The sequence below is a fragment of the Gambusia affinis genome, linkage group LG08 (assembly GCF_019740435.1).
Source record: "Gambusia affinis linkage group LG08, SWU_Gaff_1.0, whole genome shotgun sequence".
NCBI lineage: Eukaryota > Metazoa > Chordata > Actinopteri > Cyprinodontiformes > Poeciliidae > Gambusia > Gambusia affinis.
Window position 1 is genome coordinate 14521881 of NC_057875.1, and position 20089 is coordinate 14541969.

The 20089-nt window shown below is 35.6% G+C and overlaps 1 protein-coding gene across 7 annotated transcripts; it reads left to right on the plus strand.

The window, feature by feature from the left end:
* Window positions 1–3843: 3843 nt before the first annotated feature.
* ehf (ets homologous factor) lies at window positions 3844–13439 on the plus strand. Of its 7 annotated transcripts, XM_044125092.1 has the most exons (10): window positions 3844–4034; window positions 7015–7070; window positions 7434–7544; window positions 7978–8235; window positions 9624–9668; window positions 9773–9814; window positions 9934–9996; window positions 10098–10142; window positions 10231–10426; window positions 11844–13439. In XM_044125092.1, exons 3-10 carry the CDS (start codon window positions 7469–7471, stop codon window positions 11941–11943), a joined length of 825 nt encoding a protein of 274 aa, XP_043981027.1. In that variant the 5' UTR covers window positions 3844–4034; window positions 7015–7070; window positions 7434–7468; the 3' UTR covers window positions 11944–13439. The 7 variants fall into 7 exon arrangements, with proteins under 7 accessions (XP_043981027.1, XP_043981025.1, XP_043981029.1 ...); XM_044125090.1 differs by lacking the exon at window positions 7015–7070; XM_044125094.1 differs by lacking the exon at window positions 7015–7070 and having other exon boundaries at window positions 9937–9996.
* The last annotated feature ends 6650 nt before the right edge of the window (window positions 13440–20089 follow it).

Sequence of the window (20089 nt, forward strand, 5' to 3'; positions counted from 1 at the left end):
ACAATTTAGGCAGTAAAATTGTCATTTGTAGCCATAATTGACACTAATAAAATGAATTTTTGCCTTCCTTCCCCATGGATCATATGCTAATCAAAATGTGAAGTATTAAAGATGACACTAACGAGTGTGATAAGCGGTTAATGAAAGAGAGGAGGCAACTGGGACAGTAATAGACATACTCTTGCTAATAAGTTACTGTTCATTGGAGCAGACAACTGTACCCTCCTCCTGTCATGTCTGCTTGCTCTGACTGACAGTGTTGACAGCAGCTCTTGTCATGGAGAAACTTTTGACCGCATCCTTAAAAAAGGCATTAATGTGTCACAGTTCTACTAAGCAAGTCATGAACCTTTATATAAATGGATCAGACGGGAACTATTATTGGAGAGTGACTTAACCCTCCCCGAAATAGATGGCACTGCCTGTTAAGACTGCTTTTGGATGACATTTTCTTGTATCTGGGAGGATGCCTTCACTGCTTCCTTACAGTGTTGGCTGGCTGACTCACCCGGAGTGAAGCCTATATGACAGACTTTGATCTCTCCCACTCTGTCTCTCTTTTTTTTTCTTATGCTGCTGTTCTTGAAGGGGACTTTTACATATGTCGACCCACAACCACCCTGAAAGAAACAAAAAAAAAAAGCAGAAAGATGAACCCCAAAGTGAAACTCTCAGTGGCAGGCTGTCCTGGTCAAGCAGAAAAGAAATAGTCCGATGACAAGAGAAGATTTAAAAATTAGACAGACTAGCTACTGAATGCAATGAGAAGTGGGTGACCTCCATTTGTTGATTATTGCCACATTAATCTTCATGCACTTAAACCAGACTGCACTCTAAACCACTTGGGTCCCCTTTACTCTTTGTAGGTGTTTTATTCTTCGCAAACCCCTGGATGCACAGCTACTGGAAAATAAAAATAACGTGTCACAAATAAGGAGCAGCCAAGAGGACTGATGCCACCTATCTTAAAACCCAAATAGAGGGGAATTTCTTTTAAGTTGTAAGGGATCAGCAGTTCCGAGTATTACAATTAAAACTGCGGTGATCTGGTGCTCATGGGGAAAGGAGTGAAAGTTTTATAGATAATCGTGGTATCCCTCATTACCTCAGAGGATGATCTGCGGGAAAGAGTCTCTGGTACACACACTGGAGAGGAAGAACTTCCAAGGCAAGTGCAGCTTGAACTTGCAGAGCACAGACACCCAAACATGGATCATAGAGCCTATTGAATGAGAAAAAGCTATTGATCTAAACCAGTTGGGATGATGAAATATGCAGTTTAATAGTGCAGAGCTTGTTTTATTCTATTTTATTGAATTGTGAAATATTAATGCTTGACTAGATAAATCAATATTAATGCATGATAAATAACTATGATTTATTTGTTCTGCTTCAAATATATATATATTTTTATCTTTGACTTTGCACAAAAAGCTGTGCAAATAACCTGTTATTCTTTTTTTTCACAGACTTTTCACTATTTTCTAGTACAACCCTGTTCAAAGTTATTTCAATTATCAGCACGATCCTAGCACTGTCTCTGGTCCCAACAGGCTCTGTGATGTTACACGCTGGCAGATTACATTTAGGTGTCAGATGAGAGATGTTACAATTTCCACCAACCCTAATTGGTGGCAAACAAAAATAGCAGGCTTGAACTCTATCTAATCATTGCCAGTAGTAACAGTAGATGTGAAGAAAAGGAATCGTCAGTAAAGTTATTTTTTTCTCCAAACTTGTTTCTGCAGAGACAATGTTTAATGAAAAAAGTTTATTTGAAATACTAGATTTAAACCTGACAGAACTGACATGGGGAAAACAACCAAACAAACAGAAATTCACAAGTGTATCTTGGCATCATGCAACACATCCTTTACTCATATTTGTGCAAGAAAAGTAGAAAAAGGTGGAGCCCAGTCTATAAACATCACTCACAGGCCTTCAGGCCCTCGTATACTCAAGATGGAGTCACAGAGAACAAGCATCTATTCATATACTCAAATTTAGAGTGAACAGTTAGCCTTGCGTGCAAGTTTTTGAGTGTGGGAGGAAACCAGAGTACAAACACATATTGCAGGGTTGAGAACAAACTCTATACACAAAAAAGAGTCAATTGGAATTTTATTTGATTAATTTATGCCCTGAACTTTTTTTTTGCTGTGAGAGAACAGTGCCAGTCAACAATGCATTGTGCATTTTATACTGTCTTATCATTCAACGTGCATGCACAGTAACAGTCTGAAATTTACATACATTCATCATTCACACTTGTGAAGAGACCTCTCATCAAACAGTAACACTGCAGCCTTAATGCTCCATTTACTTGCATATGTTATCATTTGATCTGTGTATTTTTTTTTTCTTTGTGGAGTTCTTTGACAAGCTCTGGACCAAGAGCTTGACATTAATATGTTTACCAAGAAATAAACACGTACAGCATAAAGTTAGCATAAAGTTAGTTTAAAAGAAAGCTATTTACCTCATTACTGGAGACCGTTGGGTTTTCCAAGATTATCATCTCAAACTTGGTCTTTACACACATAAAGCAAGCTAACATTAAGTTTGTGCAATCGCCTGATCTTAACCATGCAAATAAATGATGGACTGCCTTAAAAGTCTGATTCACGGCAGAAAACAAACAAACAAAATGAAATTCCGTTTTGGAAGGTCTTTGTGCAATTATGACCACTTTCAGATGAGAGAAAAGAAAAAATAATTTCAAAGCAGCTTAGTATAATTTACTTTTAGTTACCCACCATGGATAAAGAATGATCTAAATAAATCATTATAAGCCTGAAGTCATTGCCACATCTGACCATATGTCTGACATAAGACCAAATGTTCCTGCTCACAAACGTCAAATACTGGAAAAATTACAAATTGAAATGTATGATGTGTAAATGTGTTCAGGGTATAGCAACTGTTTCCAAGAAATAAAATCCCAGGAATACCATTAACAAGTGATACCAACTGGTCCTTGTTGCACATCGTCTTCTGTCGGTCAGTTTTGTTCCAATACAGTTCAGTTTACTTGTATAGTGCAAATTCACAACAAACGTTGAATCACTTGTGTTGCATCGACTTTACAGCAAGCCGTTTTAACCTTCATGCAATCAGCTGTAAATTATTGCATTAGGGCCAAAGCTATTAGTTTGGGTCCATCTGTATCTCTCAAGTTTAAAACAACTTATTTAAGTGATGATCACAGCCCACACCTGTCCTTCTCATGAATTTCATTTTCAACTTCTCTATTCCAGTGGAAACTCTGAGTTGTGCAAATGTGGAAATTCAATAAAGCTAATGTTTTGCTGAATCTTCTTTTAATATTTTCCTGTGGTGCAGTACTGGTCTGTTTCAAAAGAAATTAAATTAGCTTAAAACTAAGTCTCTTAGGTCCTCCTATTTAACCTGTCAGCTCACCGTTCATCATGCTGAAAGAAAACCTAATATTGTGCTACATATTAACACGGGAGAATTTCTTTTTCCTGTAATGTTTAACTCCACTCAGCAACCATGTAAGCATTCTTCTTAAACATCTTAATATTTTCTCTTTGGAGCATCGCCGTGCATTTGGACCCTGGATGTGTGTGTGTGTGTGTGTTTGTTGTTTACATGTCTCTTTGTAAGTGTGAATTTATTTGCTTGAGTAAGCATGTGTTAAATGTGAGAAGAACCGTGCCAATGAGGAATGCAAAAGTCATCTTAGGTGTGTGTGCGTGTATAGGGGTGTGTGTGGGTGTGTATTATGCAAATACCTACCTTGTGTAAACCTGTAGGGAGCCAATAGAGTGGGATAAGGAAGTTAAGTGGATAAAAAATCCCATTGTGGTGGGGTAGCACCTGTAGAGCCTGTATACATCTGTTGATTCATAGCTTTGAAAAGCAGGACGACTAACTTCACCTGGCTCTGAGCGTAAGCAAACTACAGTACCAGAATCATCTGAAGCTGGATTGATCTATCCGACTGGATCAGCGGAGGATCTACATCGGACTTCTATCAGTTTGATCCAGTGGAGTCCCATTGTTCTGTTCTGGTAAGTGGCAAATTTTGCTTTAATCAAAATAACTGGACGTTCTTTCTATTTCCTTGTCAGCAAACTCTTGTTTACGGTAAAAACCCATGGTGATGGTATATGTAACTTTGCCATACTTACAAGAAATGCAGGCTGAAAACAGTAAAGATTCTTCAGTACATGATTGACTGTAGAAATTGCTTATATGAAGGCAATTAAAGCAGAAAACCTGCAAACTTTGTAAGCTTCTCTGCCTCCGTAAGATTACTGTGAAAATGAAAGCAAACTATCTTTGCTTTCATTTCTTTTGCAGAAGCTAAATGGCTTCTCATTAATGATTCTGGAAAATGAGTGATCTTCTGCTATGACTCGGCTTATGGTATACAATAAAAGTGGCTTTCTGATTGGCGTATTGACGCAGACCACTCTGCCGCCTTGATAAGATATGTGCATGGCAGTAACTGACACTAAGGGTTAACACGTCTGAAGACTTGCCACACTGACAGCTGTGGAGTTGATCCTGCTTGGGTTGATGGCATGCGGCACCGGTCTTAAGGAAAAACACGTTTTAAAGATTGACACAGTAAGCTTTTTTAATACAAGTGATTTACCAGATTCTTTAGATGGAAGGTTATTCAGTTATATATGTCAGTAGGGTGGTTGCGTGCTCATCCACTACTGTTGTGATTATGGTGTATATTGTGACTTGGTGTCATTTTATTTAACGCCTACAAAAACAGAGTAACGCAAATTATTCAGGGAAAAGGTAAAGACTTAGATTTATGGTGGAGTCGCTTAAAACAGGTTAGTAATTACTGTGACATTAGACATTAGGTGACCATTTGATCATTTAAAGTCTTTACACATCTAGTTAATTACATGTCTATAAGTACTGGAAAATACCTTGTGGAAACAGAACTACAACCACAGACACCAGATTGTGAAGCACCAGTTTACTTTATCAGTGCCAATATTAATGAGTAATGAGTAACTGCCTGCCTCATTTCTCAAGAATGCAGCACTTGTTAGACTTGTAACAGCAACTCACTGTGAAAATCCAATATTAACAGTGAACCAGGAAAGCTACAAGTCAGCTATTGTGCTCATGAAGAACTTCTGCCACCAAAACAGTGGAGGTGGTGAAATTCTGATACATGTATATTTGCATCGCATGCAAATACACGCAGAGTTAGGTCTGAAACATTCCTTTATTTCCATTTCATATTTGCAATATGTAGTGTTAAAATAATTAAAAGAAAAAAAAAAAAAAAAAAAAAAAAAAATCTTGAAAAATACTTGTTACTGTTAGGAATTATTTTTTTAGTCAGTTAATAAAATCAACTCACATAGAAAAAATTTATTCATTATGGAAATGTTAACTAGTTTTTTGACTGAAAGTGAGAAGAGCAAAAATTGATGCACTTCAAACACAGACAGGCAAATTAAACAGTTTTTGAACTGTACATAAACAAATGAACTTCCTTCAAGAAGTAAAACCCAACTGACAAATTTGCTTATTCAGTGCATAAGTGCAGACATAGAAAGCTTTGTGCCTCTCTTTTATATGTACTGTATCAAATTTATTATACATTTTTCACCTAAAGTTTTATGGCAGGATGACTAAGTAGCCCCAGTTATTGCTATCATAAATGGAATGATGAGGCAGTTCTAAAATATACTGTAAAGTAAATTTTGTCTGATGCCGTTTTTGTCCACGTCTACAACATTGAGTGGGAAGAGGCTGTGGTTAGGATTGGTGGTACCCCAATTTGACTACAGACAGTCTCTGTCTTTCAGTCTCTCCACACTTGCATACAATACCACACAGACATTCACACACAAAATTGATGGATAAAAGCAAATGCATTCACACAATTCCATGAGCTCAAAATAAACATGCAGCATCTGATAAACTGGGTATTAGAATTGCTGCTAGATTTGCTGTGGGCTCAGTCTGGTTTATTCTGTTTTCTTCCTTTGCTAGAGAAAATGTACCAGTATCACATCCAGCCCAATAATACTGCTTTTCTTTGCTGCCTGGCAAAACCCATAAAAACATAACAATTGTCTGGGTACCAGCAAAGATTCTTTGCTTTTTATAGAGTACAGAGATTCTTGAGAAGAGGGACAAAACAGGTCGTATGAATAAAACACAAAATTTGAATAAAATGTACACAAAATATATATTTTTTAAATATATGACTAAACTAACCTGGTCTATGTGAGCACAACAATGTATGTTCTTCTGGTGTTTGCTGAATATTTTTATTTTAAACTTTGTAGTAGGTGGATGGTGTCTGTAAAATCTTTTGTCCTGGAACTCATTACATGATAATAGTTTAAAACAATTAAAGGAATACTAAGATAATATATTATGACAATTAAGTATAAATATTCAAATAAAGAATTCTAAAAGTATCAAGAAATTTAATTAAAAATATTTTTTAGATATTTTCCAACTCAATTGAAATTTGTCCAGGGGTTTTGTCAACACTGTCAGACATAAAAACAATGTAAAAAAAATAATAAAAATAAAAAAATCAGGCATTATTGGGGGGCATCACAACTTCTGAGGACCCCATGACCTCTTCCTTTCTCATCCTTTGCTAAGAGGGCTAAGCAGCTCTGGTTAGCTATTGTTATTCTTTAGTTTTTTTCTTCCATTTTATTCCTAAGCTGTTCGTCACAACCATGACGTGTCAACACCATAACTGACAATTTACAAAATTTTGATGAAATAATTGCTTAATATTAGTATACTGTAAATATTTCATGGACCTGATGAGCTACAAGATGGCCTCTTTCAGATTAACATCATATAAATTGAGGTAGTTTGGCATTTTGTCAACTCTGTCAAATGTCTACTCCATCAGAGTTTTTAGCTGACGGTGTGACTCTTACAATGATCATGTTGACAAATCTGTGCAATTAATTCATTTTAATGTATTTTACATAAATGACATTACTTCACATGTATCAAGAATTTATTTTTACTCACTAGTTTGTCACCACCTTCAGTTCTGTGTCAACTCCGTCAAGTGCTGTCAACTCTGTCAGGTGACCTTTATGTTGTTTTTTGTTTTAAATAATATTTCTTTTGTTTCTTGAGAAGGATTTGTTTGTAAAACAGTAAAACTATCACTAATTGGGTCATTAAAAATGATTTTACATATATTTTTGTCAGATGGTGATGACAAAGTTCTGGGTCAAGTCCATTAAAAATGTAATTTTCAACAAAAAAAAAAAAAAAATGCAACAGGGAGCCTGCACCTTAGCATCTTCACATTTCCAAAACATTATTTGTCATATTTGAATACATAGGCTTGAGGAATAATTAAATACATTTTGTGGGAAAATTTAGACCTATTTTGTCCCACTTCTCAAGAATCATTGAGTAACAAATCTCCTCTCATACTTTAGCTCCTGAGCCATGGTCAGAGTTTAAAATCTGCAATATGAGCATAACTCCATTCGTCTCTCTGGAAAGCCCTGTGACCGCCACCTGGGGACCTGCTAACTCTTTTCACGACGGTAAGGACTGTAACCCGCACTGTCAGAGTCAGAATAAAATTGACAGTATTCTTTCCAGGCATCACGTAGGCAGTCTTGCCTGACATCAATTACGTGATGAAATTGTCCAGATAATACCTTAAAATGTCTGAAGAAAATCTGGTAAAACATTGAAGTTTTAATTGCTTTACATTGAGCAATTCATCTCTGTGACACTTGAATACGGAGGGAAACTCATTCAGAAATGATGACTTACACACCTGGTGGGCCTGAAGCTCACAGAAAAGGGGTCTGAATACAGAATCCCTGCCTGAGAAATGAATCAAGTAAATTTGAGTGAATCATGTTTCAGATTCATGATTGGCAAAACATTTGAATATGTTTTCCTAATTAACGGTTGTCTATTACAGCAAACACAATTATTTGTTTTATAACTATTGACATCTGTTTGCAGGTCCACTGGTGATGTCCAGTTACACAAGTCGCCTGTGGTCCCAAGACTCCCAGCCTCAGTTCTGGAGCAAGTATCAGGTGTGGGAGTGGCTGCAGCAGGTCATGGATATCCACCAGATTGATGCCTCCAGCATTCCCTTACAAAACTTTGACATGGACGGCCATCAGCTTTGCAGCCTGAACTACCATGACTTCATCCGTGCTGCTGGCAGTGTGGGACACATTCTTTACAACAGCATCACAGAGCTAAAATCGGGTGGTAGGTATGAGCGAGAGACTGGTTCAGGAGGCCAGAAAAAAGACGATTACTACCAGTAAAAGAAAGGCTGTGTAATCAGGGTTATGTGGGGGACAAAGTCTAGATAGAATGAAAGGATCAAAAAGTCAGTCAGGGGTTGCACTGCATGGTGCTGGAGTACTTAAAGCGAGGGGAGAGGATAGATTCGTTGTTTTCTCTTTCTGGAGTGGCTCGTCTAACAAATCACAGGGGGCGTGAAGGTAAACAGGAGCAGAAAATGACTCATCTATTGATTTTAATTAGAGTTTGTGAAGAAACATGATGTTTGGGGCCTCAAGGAATCACCTTCTAACCTTTAACATCTCTCGGGTGTAGGTTTTAGCTTACAAAACAACTGAGATATTTCATGTTCACGTCTAACGAATGAGAAAAAACACATAATCTTTTATCTAGCATCTGAAGTTAAGAGTCCTTCAAGCGAAAACAGTCCCAGAAAATCTGGTATAACAGGTTTAACCTCCTGTCTGCAAGGCATGGTAAAGTAAAACTTCAGTGCTTTCATTGTTCTTCCTGACTGGAACACGCAGCTAATTTACCTTACACATAAACATCCACGTGGTTACCATTCTTGGACACCGGCAAATAAAGAACATGGAAGCCCAGAATAGGTGTCTAAAGTTCAAAGCACAAATGGGAATAAAGAGTCCCCAACATAGTGCTGCTACAAAAACTACATCTGTGTCCAAAGTACTGTTGTCAGACAGAAAACCACCAATCAGAGCAGAAATGTTCATGCCAAGTTATTAAAATATGTAGATACATAGTTCACCTACTTTGCCTTGTAAAGCATTGTCTGATAGTGCCTCAAAGCAACGCACCAGATTTTATGATGTACCTGATGTAATCTCTATCTTGCACACTGCATTGGGTACTTTTTGGTAGTTTCAATTCATTCATTCAGCAGAGACTTGCAAACGGACATTTTTTATCAAAAAAATTGTCAAACTAATCAGAAAATCAGACAGAAAAATTCAAACAGGAATATTGAAAGATTTTGCACAGGCTAAAATTCTGAAAACCATAATGGATACAATTTGCTTCGGCTTACACCTTGCAACCCTGATGCTTCACAGTTATGTCAAAATCTGTCAAAAGTTGCTCATTGTGCTCATGCCAGCTGATCAGCTTGATTCTTCAGTTTACACACACTAAATTGAATTAATGATACCCTCCCTCTCTTGGGAGTTCATCCCACCCAACTGTGTCTTATAGTCAATTTACATTGTTTAGTGGAGAAAAAAACGGAATTAAACTATATTGTTGAATGACTAACCATTAGCCTTCAAAACATTGCATAGCAAATGTTTGTGCTAAAATTTATTTTTTGTTCCTTCTTTATTGATGCACAGGCCAGTACCATGTTGATATCGGGCAGTTGGAGATCAAACATGAAAGTAAGTTGAAATACAGCATCAATGATGTTTGGGAAGATTTGCTCAAGGCTATTTAGTTGATTCCCAATAAATGTTCCTTCCACTCACATTTACCCATTTTACAGCTGACTTATGTCCATTTCCAGATGTCAGCTATCCACCCGGAGGTAAAGCAAATATATCTTTCTGGAATTGGATTGCTTTCCAAAAACACATTTTATTCAAACAGCTGCCTGACTGATGAGTCTATGATTTTTTTTTTGGTTTGTTTTTGTTTTTTAATCAGAAGTCTATGACCCTTTGGTTCACACACATGCTCCCAATGTCTCTCCCACCCCTTCAAGTCCTGGTAAGAAAGAAAAAAAAAAAAAACATTTATGCAACACAGTGGCTGGAGCTGATTGACTGATGAATAATGCCTGCTCAGCAAGTTTAAATTTATTCTTTCAGATATTAAACGGTCTTTTAGTCGAAGTCATCAGGTCAAAAAACACAGTAAGTAATAGAAACACAGCTTACAAGAAGTCGTCTTAGTTCCACAACATGTCAGTTGTTTTACTGCCTCTTGTTTTTGTTCCTAAAGACCCGAGAGGAACCCACTTGTGGGAGTTCATCAGAGACATTCTTCTGAACCCAGAGAGAAACCCTGGGCTGATCAAGTGGGAAGATCGAACAGAGGGTGTATTCCGTTTCCTGAAGTCTGAGGCTGTGGCTCAGCTATGGGGGAAGAAGAAGAATAACAGTAGCATGACCTATGAGAAACTAAGTCGTGCAATGAGGTACAGCCACACAAGTTTTACAAATGTAGCTACACAAATACAATGCCTCATGTTTGCATGCCATAAACACACCGTGACTCCATTCCCACACACTGTGGGAATGACTCCATTCCCACAGTGTGTGAATCAATAAAAAATGTATTGATTTTTTTAGCAATCAATAAATTACAATTTTTGTTTCGGTTTCTCCACCAGTTTTATTACTATTCAGTATTAGTTTTGTCTCAACTTGCTTAATTTGTCATACGCAAGAAATTTGACATTTTGTTGTTCCTTTTCCAATTCTAAAGGAAAGTAAATCTGTTCAAATTTTTATCACTGCATTCTCAGGGGTTCCAACCAAAACCATAAAACTTGAAAAATGGTTTTAATGAGTTTTTATTGCTCATTGTCAGATTAACTCAAATTTATTCCTACTATATGTTATTAACAAACAGACGGAAAAAAGAGAATTTCACCAAGGAAATACTGACTGGTTGAGTCATAGCAGCATTAACTTCACTATAGTAGAAAACAGATGTATCTACAGGACATCAGGAGGTTAGTGTCACTGTGAGGACAAAGCTGTTTTTTTTATGCATTCTGTTGCTGTTCAGTGATTTGCAGGTTGCAACTTTCAAATCTGGTGCTATCACTCTAACATAAAGAACAATGACAAAAGAAAAGTAGTCAAAATATTTTGTCCAAATTCATTACATAAAATTTAAAGTCTGTGTAACCTTTATGGAAAGTTGCTTTTTCATACTCCTATTTTGTAAAGTACTTACAAAATGGGAGTCACTGTGTTAAACTTTATGGAGTTATAAGCAAGCACATTGAGATTAAATATGAATAGCTTAACATTAAAGTTTTACACTTTGAACTGTATTAAATATTTAGAAACTAGTATTAAAGTCTTAATTTTCAGCAATAGAAAATGCTGTTCTTAAAAGAAAAAAAATATGCTAATGAGGTACGAGGAAGTGAAATATCAAAAATAAAGAACAAATCTATTAAAAAATATGGAAAAATATTTCTTGTTCATTGGAAAAAGCAAAACTTCTGAAATAGATAGATAGATAGATAGATAGATAGATAGATAGATAGATAGATAGATAGATAGATAGATAGATAGATAGATAGATAGATAGATAGATAGATAGATAGATAGATAGATAGATAGATAGATAGATAGATAGATAGATAGATAGATAGATAGATAGATGATAGATAGATGATAGATAGATGATAGATAGATGATAGATAGATAGATAGATAGATAGATAGATAGATAGATAGATAGATAGATAGATAGATAGATAGATAGATAGATAGATAGATAGATAGATAGATAGATAGATAGATAGATAGATAGATAGATAGATAGATAGATAGAGTGACTCTTCTAAAATGAATTTTGTTTCTGTCTCCATTACAGATATTATTACAAGAGAGAAATTTTAGACCGAGTGGATGGGCGCAGACTGGTTTACAAGTTTGGAAGGAATGCAAGAGGATGGAGGGAGACAGAGAAGTGATAATTTCATTAATTTATTTTTTTCATGCCTTGTGTGCATAATTGTAACATTTGAACGTGGTTTCCAGTTGAATTTTTTAAAATATAGGTGTGTTTAAGTTGTCTATAAGTGTTTTCTATTTTTATTTTCTATTTCTTTTTATGTTTCCCTTTGTATTGGCACTGCACTGAGATCCTTTTTGAGCTGCGCCAGTGAGACCTCAAAAGTTGTGTTTACATAATATTTTGCAGATGAAAAGCTAAGCAAAAGCACAAAAAAATGAATACTAAACATAATGAAGCTTGAAAATATAAGTTCCAAGGGAACACATGTATAATGTAGCAGTTTAAGCATGTGTGACAAATTTGTGTTGCGTATTTTGACACTGATACTGTGAAATGTCCTTTGGGAAGCACACATGCTCATTCACTTAAGTTAAAATTAAATTAAATTAAATTTAAAAAGATCCCATTGGCACAGTGCAAGAAATGCATACAAGGTAAAATATTAATATTCACTGGAATTTTTAAGCTTACTTTGTCTTATTACATGCTTTGCTTTATTTTAAATTGTAAAGGAAGTGTATGTGTTTTTAGATCTTTGATACAAATAAAGTTTGTAATTGTTTTATTTCATCTAAGTCATTTTTAGGAGTTTTGTATACTGTCAAACATAAAATAGAGTGAATCAGTCAAAGAAATTATGTTGTTTCCAAGGCATCATGCTAATTGTAGCAATATTTGAGAAAACTTAATATTGTCAGCTGGATGTAGTTAACAGCAACAGTTCAAACATCTTTTTACTGTTGAACTTGTCACAAGCTAATCTGTGAAAAGACCTGCACACATAGATAGTGCAGGTTGCTTTTGTTTAATCGTGACACTATGAAATGCCACACAGCTAACTGTTTGCCAGTCTGTGAACAAGCTGGTTCCAGTAGGCAGCTGACAAATGACTGGTCCATGATTGGCTTCCAGATAAAAGCAACGTCAATAAAAGGCTTCTTTCTTTGGCCTGTGTTCACAAGCAAATTCATGTCTAATCTTCTCCCTGACTTATCTGGCATTTGGTGACCCCTCTTTACATAGTGTGGCATTCATTGACACTTCATTGTGTCATTATCTTAACTGATGGCATCAAAGTTATTCATGCACACTGCTGCATCTATCTCTTTAATTTTCACTCTTTTGTCCTCTATTCCATGCACACATATTGCAATATTGCCAGTGGAAGGAACATGTGATGTCATTATTCAGAATAAAACACAGTTTTTGTCTGACAAAACCGGATGCAACCAGAACATAGTTCATCCTCCCAGGGAAAGTACTTGTGATTTAAGAAAATAGCTGTGATTTTCTATTTTTTTACTACTCTGTAAATTAAAATCACTTGTATCCTAAATGTCAGATGGAGCCTGTGCATACTCATGATTGAATTGAAATCAGATGCTGCTGATTGCTACATTGCTAATATACATAAAAAAATCAACTGTTAAAATTAAAATCCTCATGCATCATATCTCTATTGTTCAGATTCCACATTGTCATATAAAAATACGGCATGTTTCAATTTCTTATGCATTTGGTGGAGTCTACATTTGCAGCATTGTTTGTACAAAATGATCTGAAATCGGTTCGGATGGAAACAAAAGTGTTACAATGATTTCATCTTTCCTTACAGTTGAGCATTCCGACACCACACTTTAGTGCATTCAACCACACATTCAGAAAATACAGATCTGTACACTCCTTTTGCCAATAGTGCAGAATTTCAACGAGGTTAAACATACAGAGGGGGGAGTCTTAGACCTCAATCTTCATTGGACCCACCAGAGTCCTGTGTCCTTTCCTATCCATTAAAGAAGTGGTCATAAAATACAGAATTTCTGTTTGGCAAATCATCTCTCTGGTGATTTGGTTACATGCACTTCAGAAAGACTCAGTTATCACCCACCTTCAGATCTCTGCCAGAGTCCACCAGATATTTGCCAAAATATTCTAGGATTTCAAAATATTCTTGATCCATGCTGTCAGACTCCAATAACCTCCACGCCAGCAGCATGACAGGTTCTCACACACCATACACACACATTTCAATCCTTTGTTTTGCACCAGCTTCATCTAGAGTGTTTGCTGTTCAAAAGAATTCATTGGACCAAAGCATATGCTTCTAATTAAAGTCACAATAGTCCCAATTAAAGTCCCAATATACTTTAAGTCTTGTAATGGTGGGACTGAAAAGTATTTTTCCTGGTATGAATCCAGAGCAACTATTTGACTTGTGGGTTTTATGTTTTATGCTCATAATTGAGACTTCATCCCAAAAACTCACTTATTTTGGAGCTTGCGATCTGCAAGCTCAGAATAGTGATTCATGAAGATCAGTTCACAACTCTCTCACTTGAATGGCATGTTGTTTCATTTGTCCTGTTTTTAAGAGTGGCTGAATGTGCCTCTGTGTAATGCACTATTTATAAGTTAAATAGATCATACTACTGCAGTGAAGAATGAATATATTTAAACTCTAACATGATAAAATTTTAACATTTAAACGTGTTCCAAGGATTCTGGAGGGGGCAAAAGAAGGTGGAAGCTGTTAAATAAAAACCTTTTAAAGTGTGTATCAAAGTCTCAGCTGATGTCTGGAAACCACCAGGACACATTGCACACTGAGTTTATCTGAAATCTTTATGATATTTGACTATCATAGATAATGTATCCAAGCAGTGTGTGTTGCACATGAATATGAGCATACTCAAGGACAAAGAGATGAAAATGGTAATTAACAATCAGTAAGGCTGTTTAAAGACCTGGAGATCACAAATCTGGTCTTAGTTTCACTTTGGAGCAACCTGGCTGATGTTGGGAGCTGTTATGCAGGATGTGTTTTATGTGACTAACTGAAGATAAATGGGCAGTTATAGGCAAATAAAGTAGACTGAGCTAACCTCTGCAGACAAGAGCTTCATTTTCCTAACAGACCACTGCCTGCTGAACACAAACCCTTGCTTTACATGTCCTCATTGTGTGAGTATGCTTAATGGCTGATGGCAACTGATTTGAATCGAGCTTTATCTTGCATAATGTCAATGCAGCTCATGTGTATGAATCTCATCCAAGAGCCTAAGATTTAAAGGAATCTCAGGAACTAACTAGGAGTAAGAGAGGGAACTGTGTCAGAAATAAATTTGCAAGGCACCGTTAAACCAGCAGAACATGTATATAGATTACAAGACTTGGCTTCATCGCAGCTGTAGAAGGCACTGGGGGCATGAATGGAAACATCCACTCCAACCAGTTGTACTGGATCTGAGGGGAAAAATAACATCACATGAATTTGAAATGGAAAATCTGCATGTTTCATTTTAATTGTGTGCACTTTGTACACTTGTTACAAAAATTATAATTTAGTGTCATTGTATATAATCTATTTACCTTCTGCACTTATTTCGCTAAACCTAAAACAGTGACTCCGTTTGTAGAATTGAAAACATTATGTATTATCTTCCCCCAATAGTTTATCTCTCCTTGTCAGAAAATTATGTTCGGATTTGAATGAGCTGCACAAAAGCTATTATAACATTTAAAAGGGAGCACATTAATTCAATCAGATACATGCTGGAGGAAGAACAAGGAAGTGATAAAAGATAACCTGAGCACAGGCATGTAGACTACCGGGACTGATGGGATTTTGTATTAGGGATCCTGCTCAGTGGAGCTATTGTATTGTCTCAGGAGAACCACTGTCCGGTTTTATCAGCGACCTCTTCCTTCCCCCGTTCACACTCAAATGAACCTGTATGGCCCTGAGCTCAAACTGTGACTTGGACAGACTAGAGCTGTGTCACTGAAGGCGTGCCTTTTGAAGGATAGGAACGTGTCACAGAATGCTAGCCACAGTCAAGCTAATCATTACTCTAATGATCTTTAATAAAATTGCTCCAGCACGACTAACTAATGTGTTGAGAATCAGTTAAATCGGATGAGTTGTTCTAAGACATGATAAATCATAATGTGCCAAAAAACATATACGTAGAGATTTTGCTGTGATTTTTCATGTACATTCTTCTCTGTGTTTCCTGGCAGTCTTAAAGTATGAGGAAGTTTTTTTGTTTTGTGTTTGGTTTGTTTTCTTTTTGACAAGTCAAAGACGTTTTTGTTTTGTTCCCTTAAAATTGTAACAATAATTACTTCCTGCTCTGCAGGAAGTAATTATTGTTTTATGGCGAAATTAACTATTGTTAATTTCCCCATAAAAATCCCTTCATAGCTTCCTTGTTGAACATGGAGACAACCCCGCACATATTTAATAAATTTGATTAATCTGTTTTTATAAGTGAGATATTTTCTTTTCTATGTTAATGATCTAATATTTGTAACGTTGCTTAATATTTTAAAGTAGTACAAAAATACTTAATACTGTCTTGCTTTTATTCTTTCTGATGAAAATAAACATTTTTGTTAATGTTTGTTTAATGTCTGTTCAGTGTAAATTGTATTTCACAAAGGACTGTAAAATGAAATAAACATATTTCAAGTGTTTATTTCCACATGAAATGGCTTAGATCACAAAGCTATTTTATGTCAGGTGAGCCTGAACTATAAATACTGTATTATTAATACATGGATAGCTAATAGTCTATCAAAGGGGACCAGGTGGAAATATAAAAGCCTTCACCACCATGCACAGTAAGATACCCAATCTCAGATGAAATATACTCTAAATATTTTAAAAACTCTTTTTTAGAATGAGATAAACTATGTTACATTTGCTTGTTAAGATAAAAAGACAGATCGACCACAATCTTCCTGTGAAAATATTGGAGCATCTTACTTATTTTCTGTGTAAAATTAGGATTTCTTTGGGAGTTTGTATAACATTGTATAATGTAATACCACCTAAAATAAGCAAAATGTATTCATTATTACATTACTGTTACGTTTCAACATTGTTTGATAGCCTTGTTTGGAAATTTGCATGTAAATGAGATCCCGCATTCTTCCCACCAGGTGGCAGTAGATCACCCAGATATGAAGAGTATGATCGTTTGAATTAGGCATTGTCTTTTAATAAAAAATCAGCCGTGTAATAGTGCAGTTCATGCCAATTTTTCTATGATCTATTGAAAACACATATTCACCTTTTATCTTTTCTTAAAAACAACAACAAAACAATAAAAACACCACTTATGCACCCTTTGGCAGCTGTGTTTTTTTTTCACATATATTATATTATATAGGTGTACTTTGAATGAAATGAAATTGAATTCACTAGTATCAAACCTTTTGCTTAAAATAAATATATTAACATGTAAAAGAAAATATCACCCACTCTGAAATCCTGTATATGTTTTCAAACATATTTGGACATAAGAGTAGCTTGTGTTCATTTGAAAATGTTAATGAATAGAAACAGGAAGCAGTAGGTGAAGCCAAGGCATTTTGTTAATGGATGAATGAAACCTTAATGCTTATTTCCACTTGAAATGGCGTAGGTCACACAGCTATTTCATGTCAGGTGAGCATGTAGAGAACATCTTTCCTTTTGCCTTTTATACATTTGAAAATTATTTATGCATGCTCCTAACAGATAAGTGAGAGTAGACACCACGTAAAGATTGAAAGCGCTACCTGCATTCTTTTAGAAAAAGACTTTATCAATTTATTAGGGATTATGTCTCAAAAAGATTTAAAATCGGTCATTTCTCCATAAGGAAATTAGTCTACAAGTGTAGAATATTCAAAATACATGCCAACATTCCCAGATATGGCTGTCCATGCAAGTTCACCGTGAAAGAAGACCAACATGCTAAAATAAATATTCAAAAGCATCTAAAGTGACATCCCAAGATCTATGATCTACAGCAGGCTCTTGCTACTATTGATAGGAAAGTGATTGCTTGTACAATGAGAAAAGGACTCAGTTGACTGACACAAATCAGAGATTTAGATGATCTACCATCCCTTTATTTAGTGAAACTGCTCAAGTCATATCCAGAAAAGAGCACTAAGCTCATCCGGCCAGATGCTTTTGTACATTTGTGTCACATTGAAGAATAGAGGGGATCAGGCTGCTGTAGCAGCCCCTGGACTCAGGAAGAGTCTGACATTTGTTGTTTGTGCTGCAAAGCCCCTCTTGGAAAATGTACATTTTTATTTCAAGTTAATTTAGATCTGATCTTTTATTCTGTATTTTCTGCTTATTAAGCTGTTTGTTCCATTTCATTTTCTCTATTTCACTAGTAATATTTCATTTTATTTTACATTTTTATTTAAGTTTTTTCAATCATATGAAACACTATACTCAATTTTATTGTCTGTAAATTTGCTACATAAATAAAACTTACATTGGCATAAACAAAATACATCCAGCATTCCAGGAAAATAACCTAATACACTGTGAAGCACACAACTGGCAATGTTGTGGTTTGGGTGCTTTGCAAAAGCAGGAGCTGCTCGGCTCACCAGAATGGAATCCATCATAAAATCTGCTGCGTATCAAAACCAGGTTGTTCTGCAACATGAAAATGTCCCAAAACCTATAGTGAATCCACCAGACACTGGCTGGGGAATAAGAAATGGTGAGTCAAAGGCTGAGTCAAAACTCTTATGCATCTCTCATTGAGATTAGGATAAGTTGGCTTTGAAATGTGCTGTACATGCAAGAAACATCTTAAACATTTTACAGCTGAAAATAAGGAATAGGGCAAGCATTCTTCAGACTGATGTCAGTGTAGTAGGTAGGCTAAAAGAGTCATCTCCCTGAGGCTATATCAAGCAAAAGTGGGGAGATTTCAAAAGTCTGGTGTTGTAACTTTTTCTTATAGTAATTTGCTCTAAAATTTGCCCCAAAACCCAAAACATTAGTGGCAGAGAAAGAAATGGCTGTCAAAGTTTTGCTCCCTCTATACCTACTTTATCACAAAGGAGAAAATCATTTACAAGATTACCGTATTTGAACAACCTGTTGCAAAATATTTTTAATATGACTGTCTATTCAGAAGATATATGTCTCAATGGCACAACTTTCTAATTATTTTCTTTATTTATCTGCAACAGTCAGCCTTCCTGTAAGGAAATAGCTTCCACTTCACTCTGCCGAAGTAGTACAAGGAAGAACGCTCAAAAATTACCTGACAAGTTACTGGAAACATTTGTTTGATGTTATCACTGCAACGAGGACGCTGAACTGGTTATGAAATCGAAGAGTTTACTCAAGGAAAAACTATGACCTCATAGTTGAAAGTTTATGGACTAAAGTTATTTTGAATTATCAGTAAGGACGATTTTCTAAAAAAAAAAATTTTTAACCTTCATTTTATCTTAAGCAATAACTTAGATAGTAAAACACTTACTGTTTGATAAAATAGCTTGATAAAGAGACGCAAAACCTTTAAAGATTCGTTTCACTTTATGAAGAATCCTATTTATGTAGAGTTAATTATGTAAATGATTAATATAAGTAAACTTGTTGAAATGTCAAAAGACATCGTGTAAGTGGAGAACAAAATGAATGGCACCTTAATATAAGCTCATTTAAAAGAACCTTGTTGGTCATTGGACTTGGCTTGCAACGAGGACATGGCAAGGGTTCAGTGAACAACAACTTAAACCTCTGTAGACAGAAAGAAAAAAGAACAACACACAGAAAAAAAATTATGATTCAAACCAATGAACTGAAAAAAAAAAAAACAATCAGCTCAGTCAATTTAGATTTTTGATCTGGGCAGGATGGCTCATCATTCAGGGCCAAATGACTAAGGGAGCACCACATACTTCACTTGAGTTGGACACTTACAAAATAAGTATTTACAGTACCTACAACTCATGTAATTGCTCTGTAAAATAATAATAATAATAATAATAATAATAATAATAATAATAATAATAATAATAATAATAATAATAATAATAATAATAAATTATATTTATAAGTGCCTTTCTAGACACTCAAGGGCACTGTAAAATAGACTAAATCAATTTAAAAATACAATAAAATAATAAACTCACTTACAAAGAGCAAAGGGCATTAGATATAAAAAGCAATTTTAAACAAATGTGTTTTGAGTTGTGATTTGAAGCAGGAGAGTGAATCAATATTTCTGTGTTGGGATGATAATGAGTTCCAGAGATGAGGAGAAGTGCAGCTGAATGCTTTATAACCCATA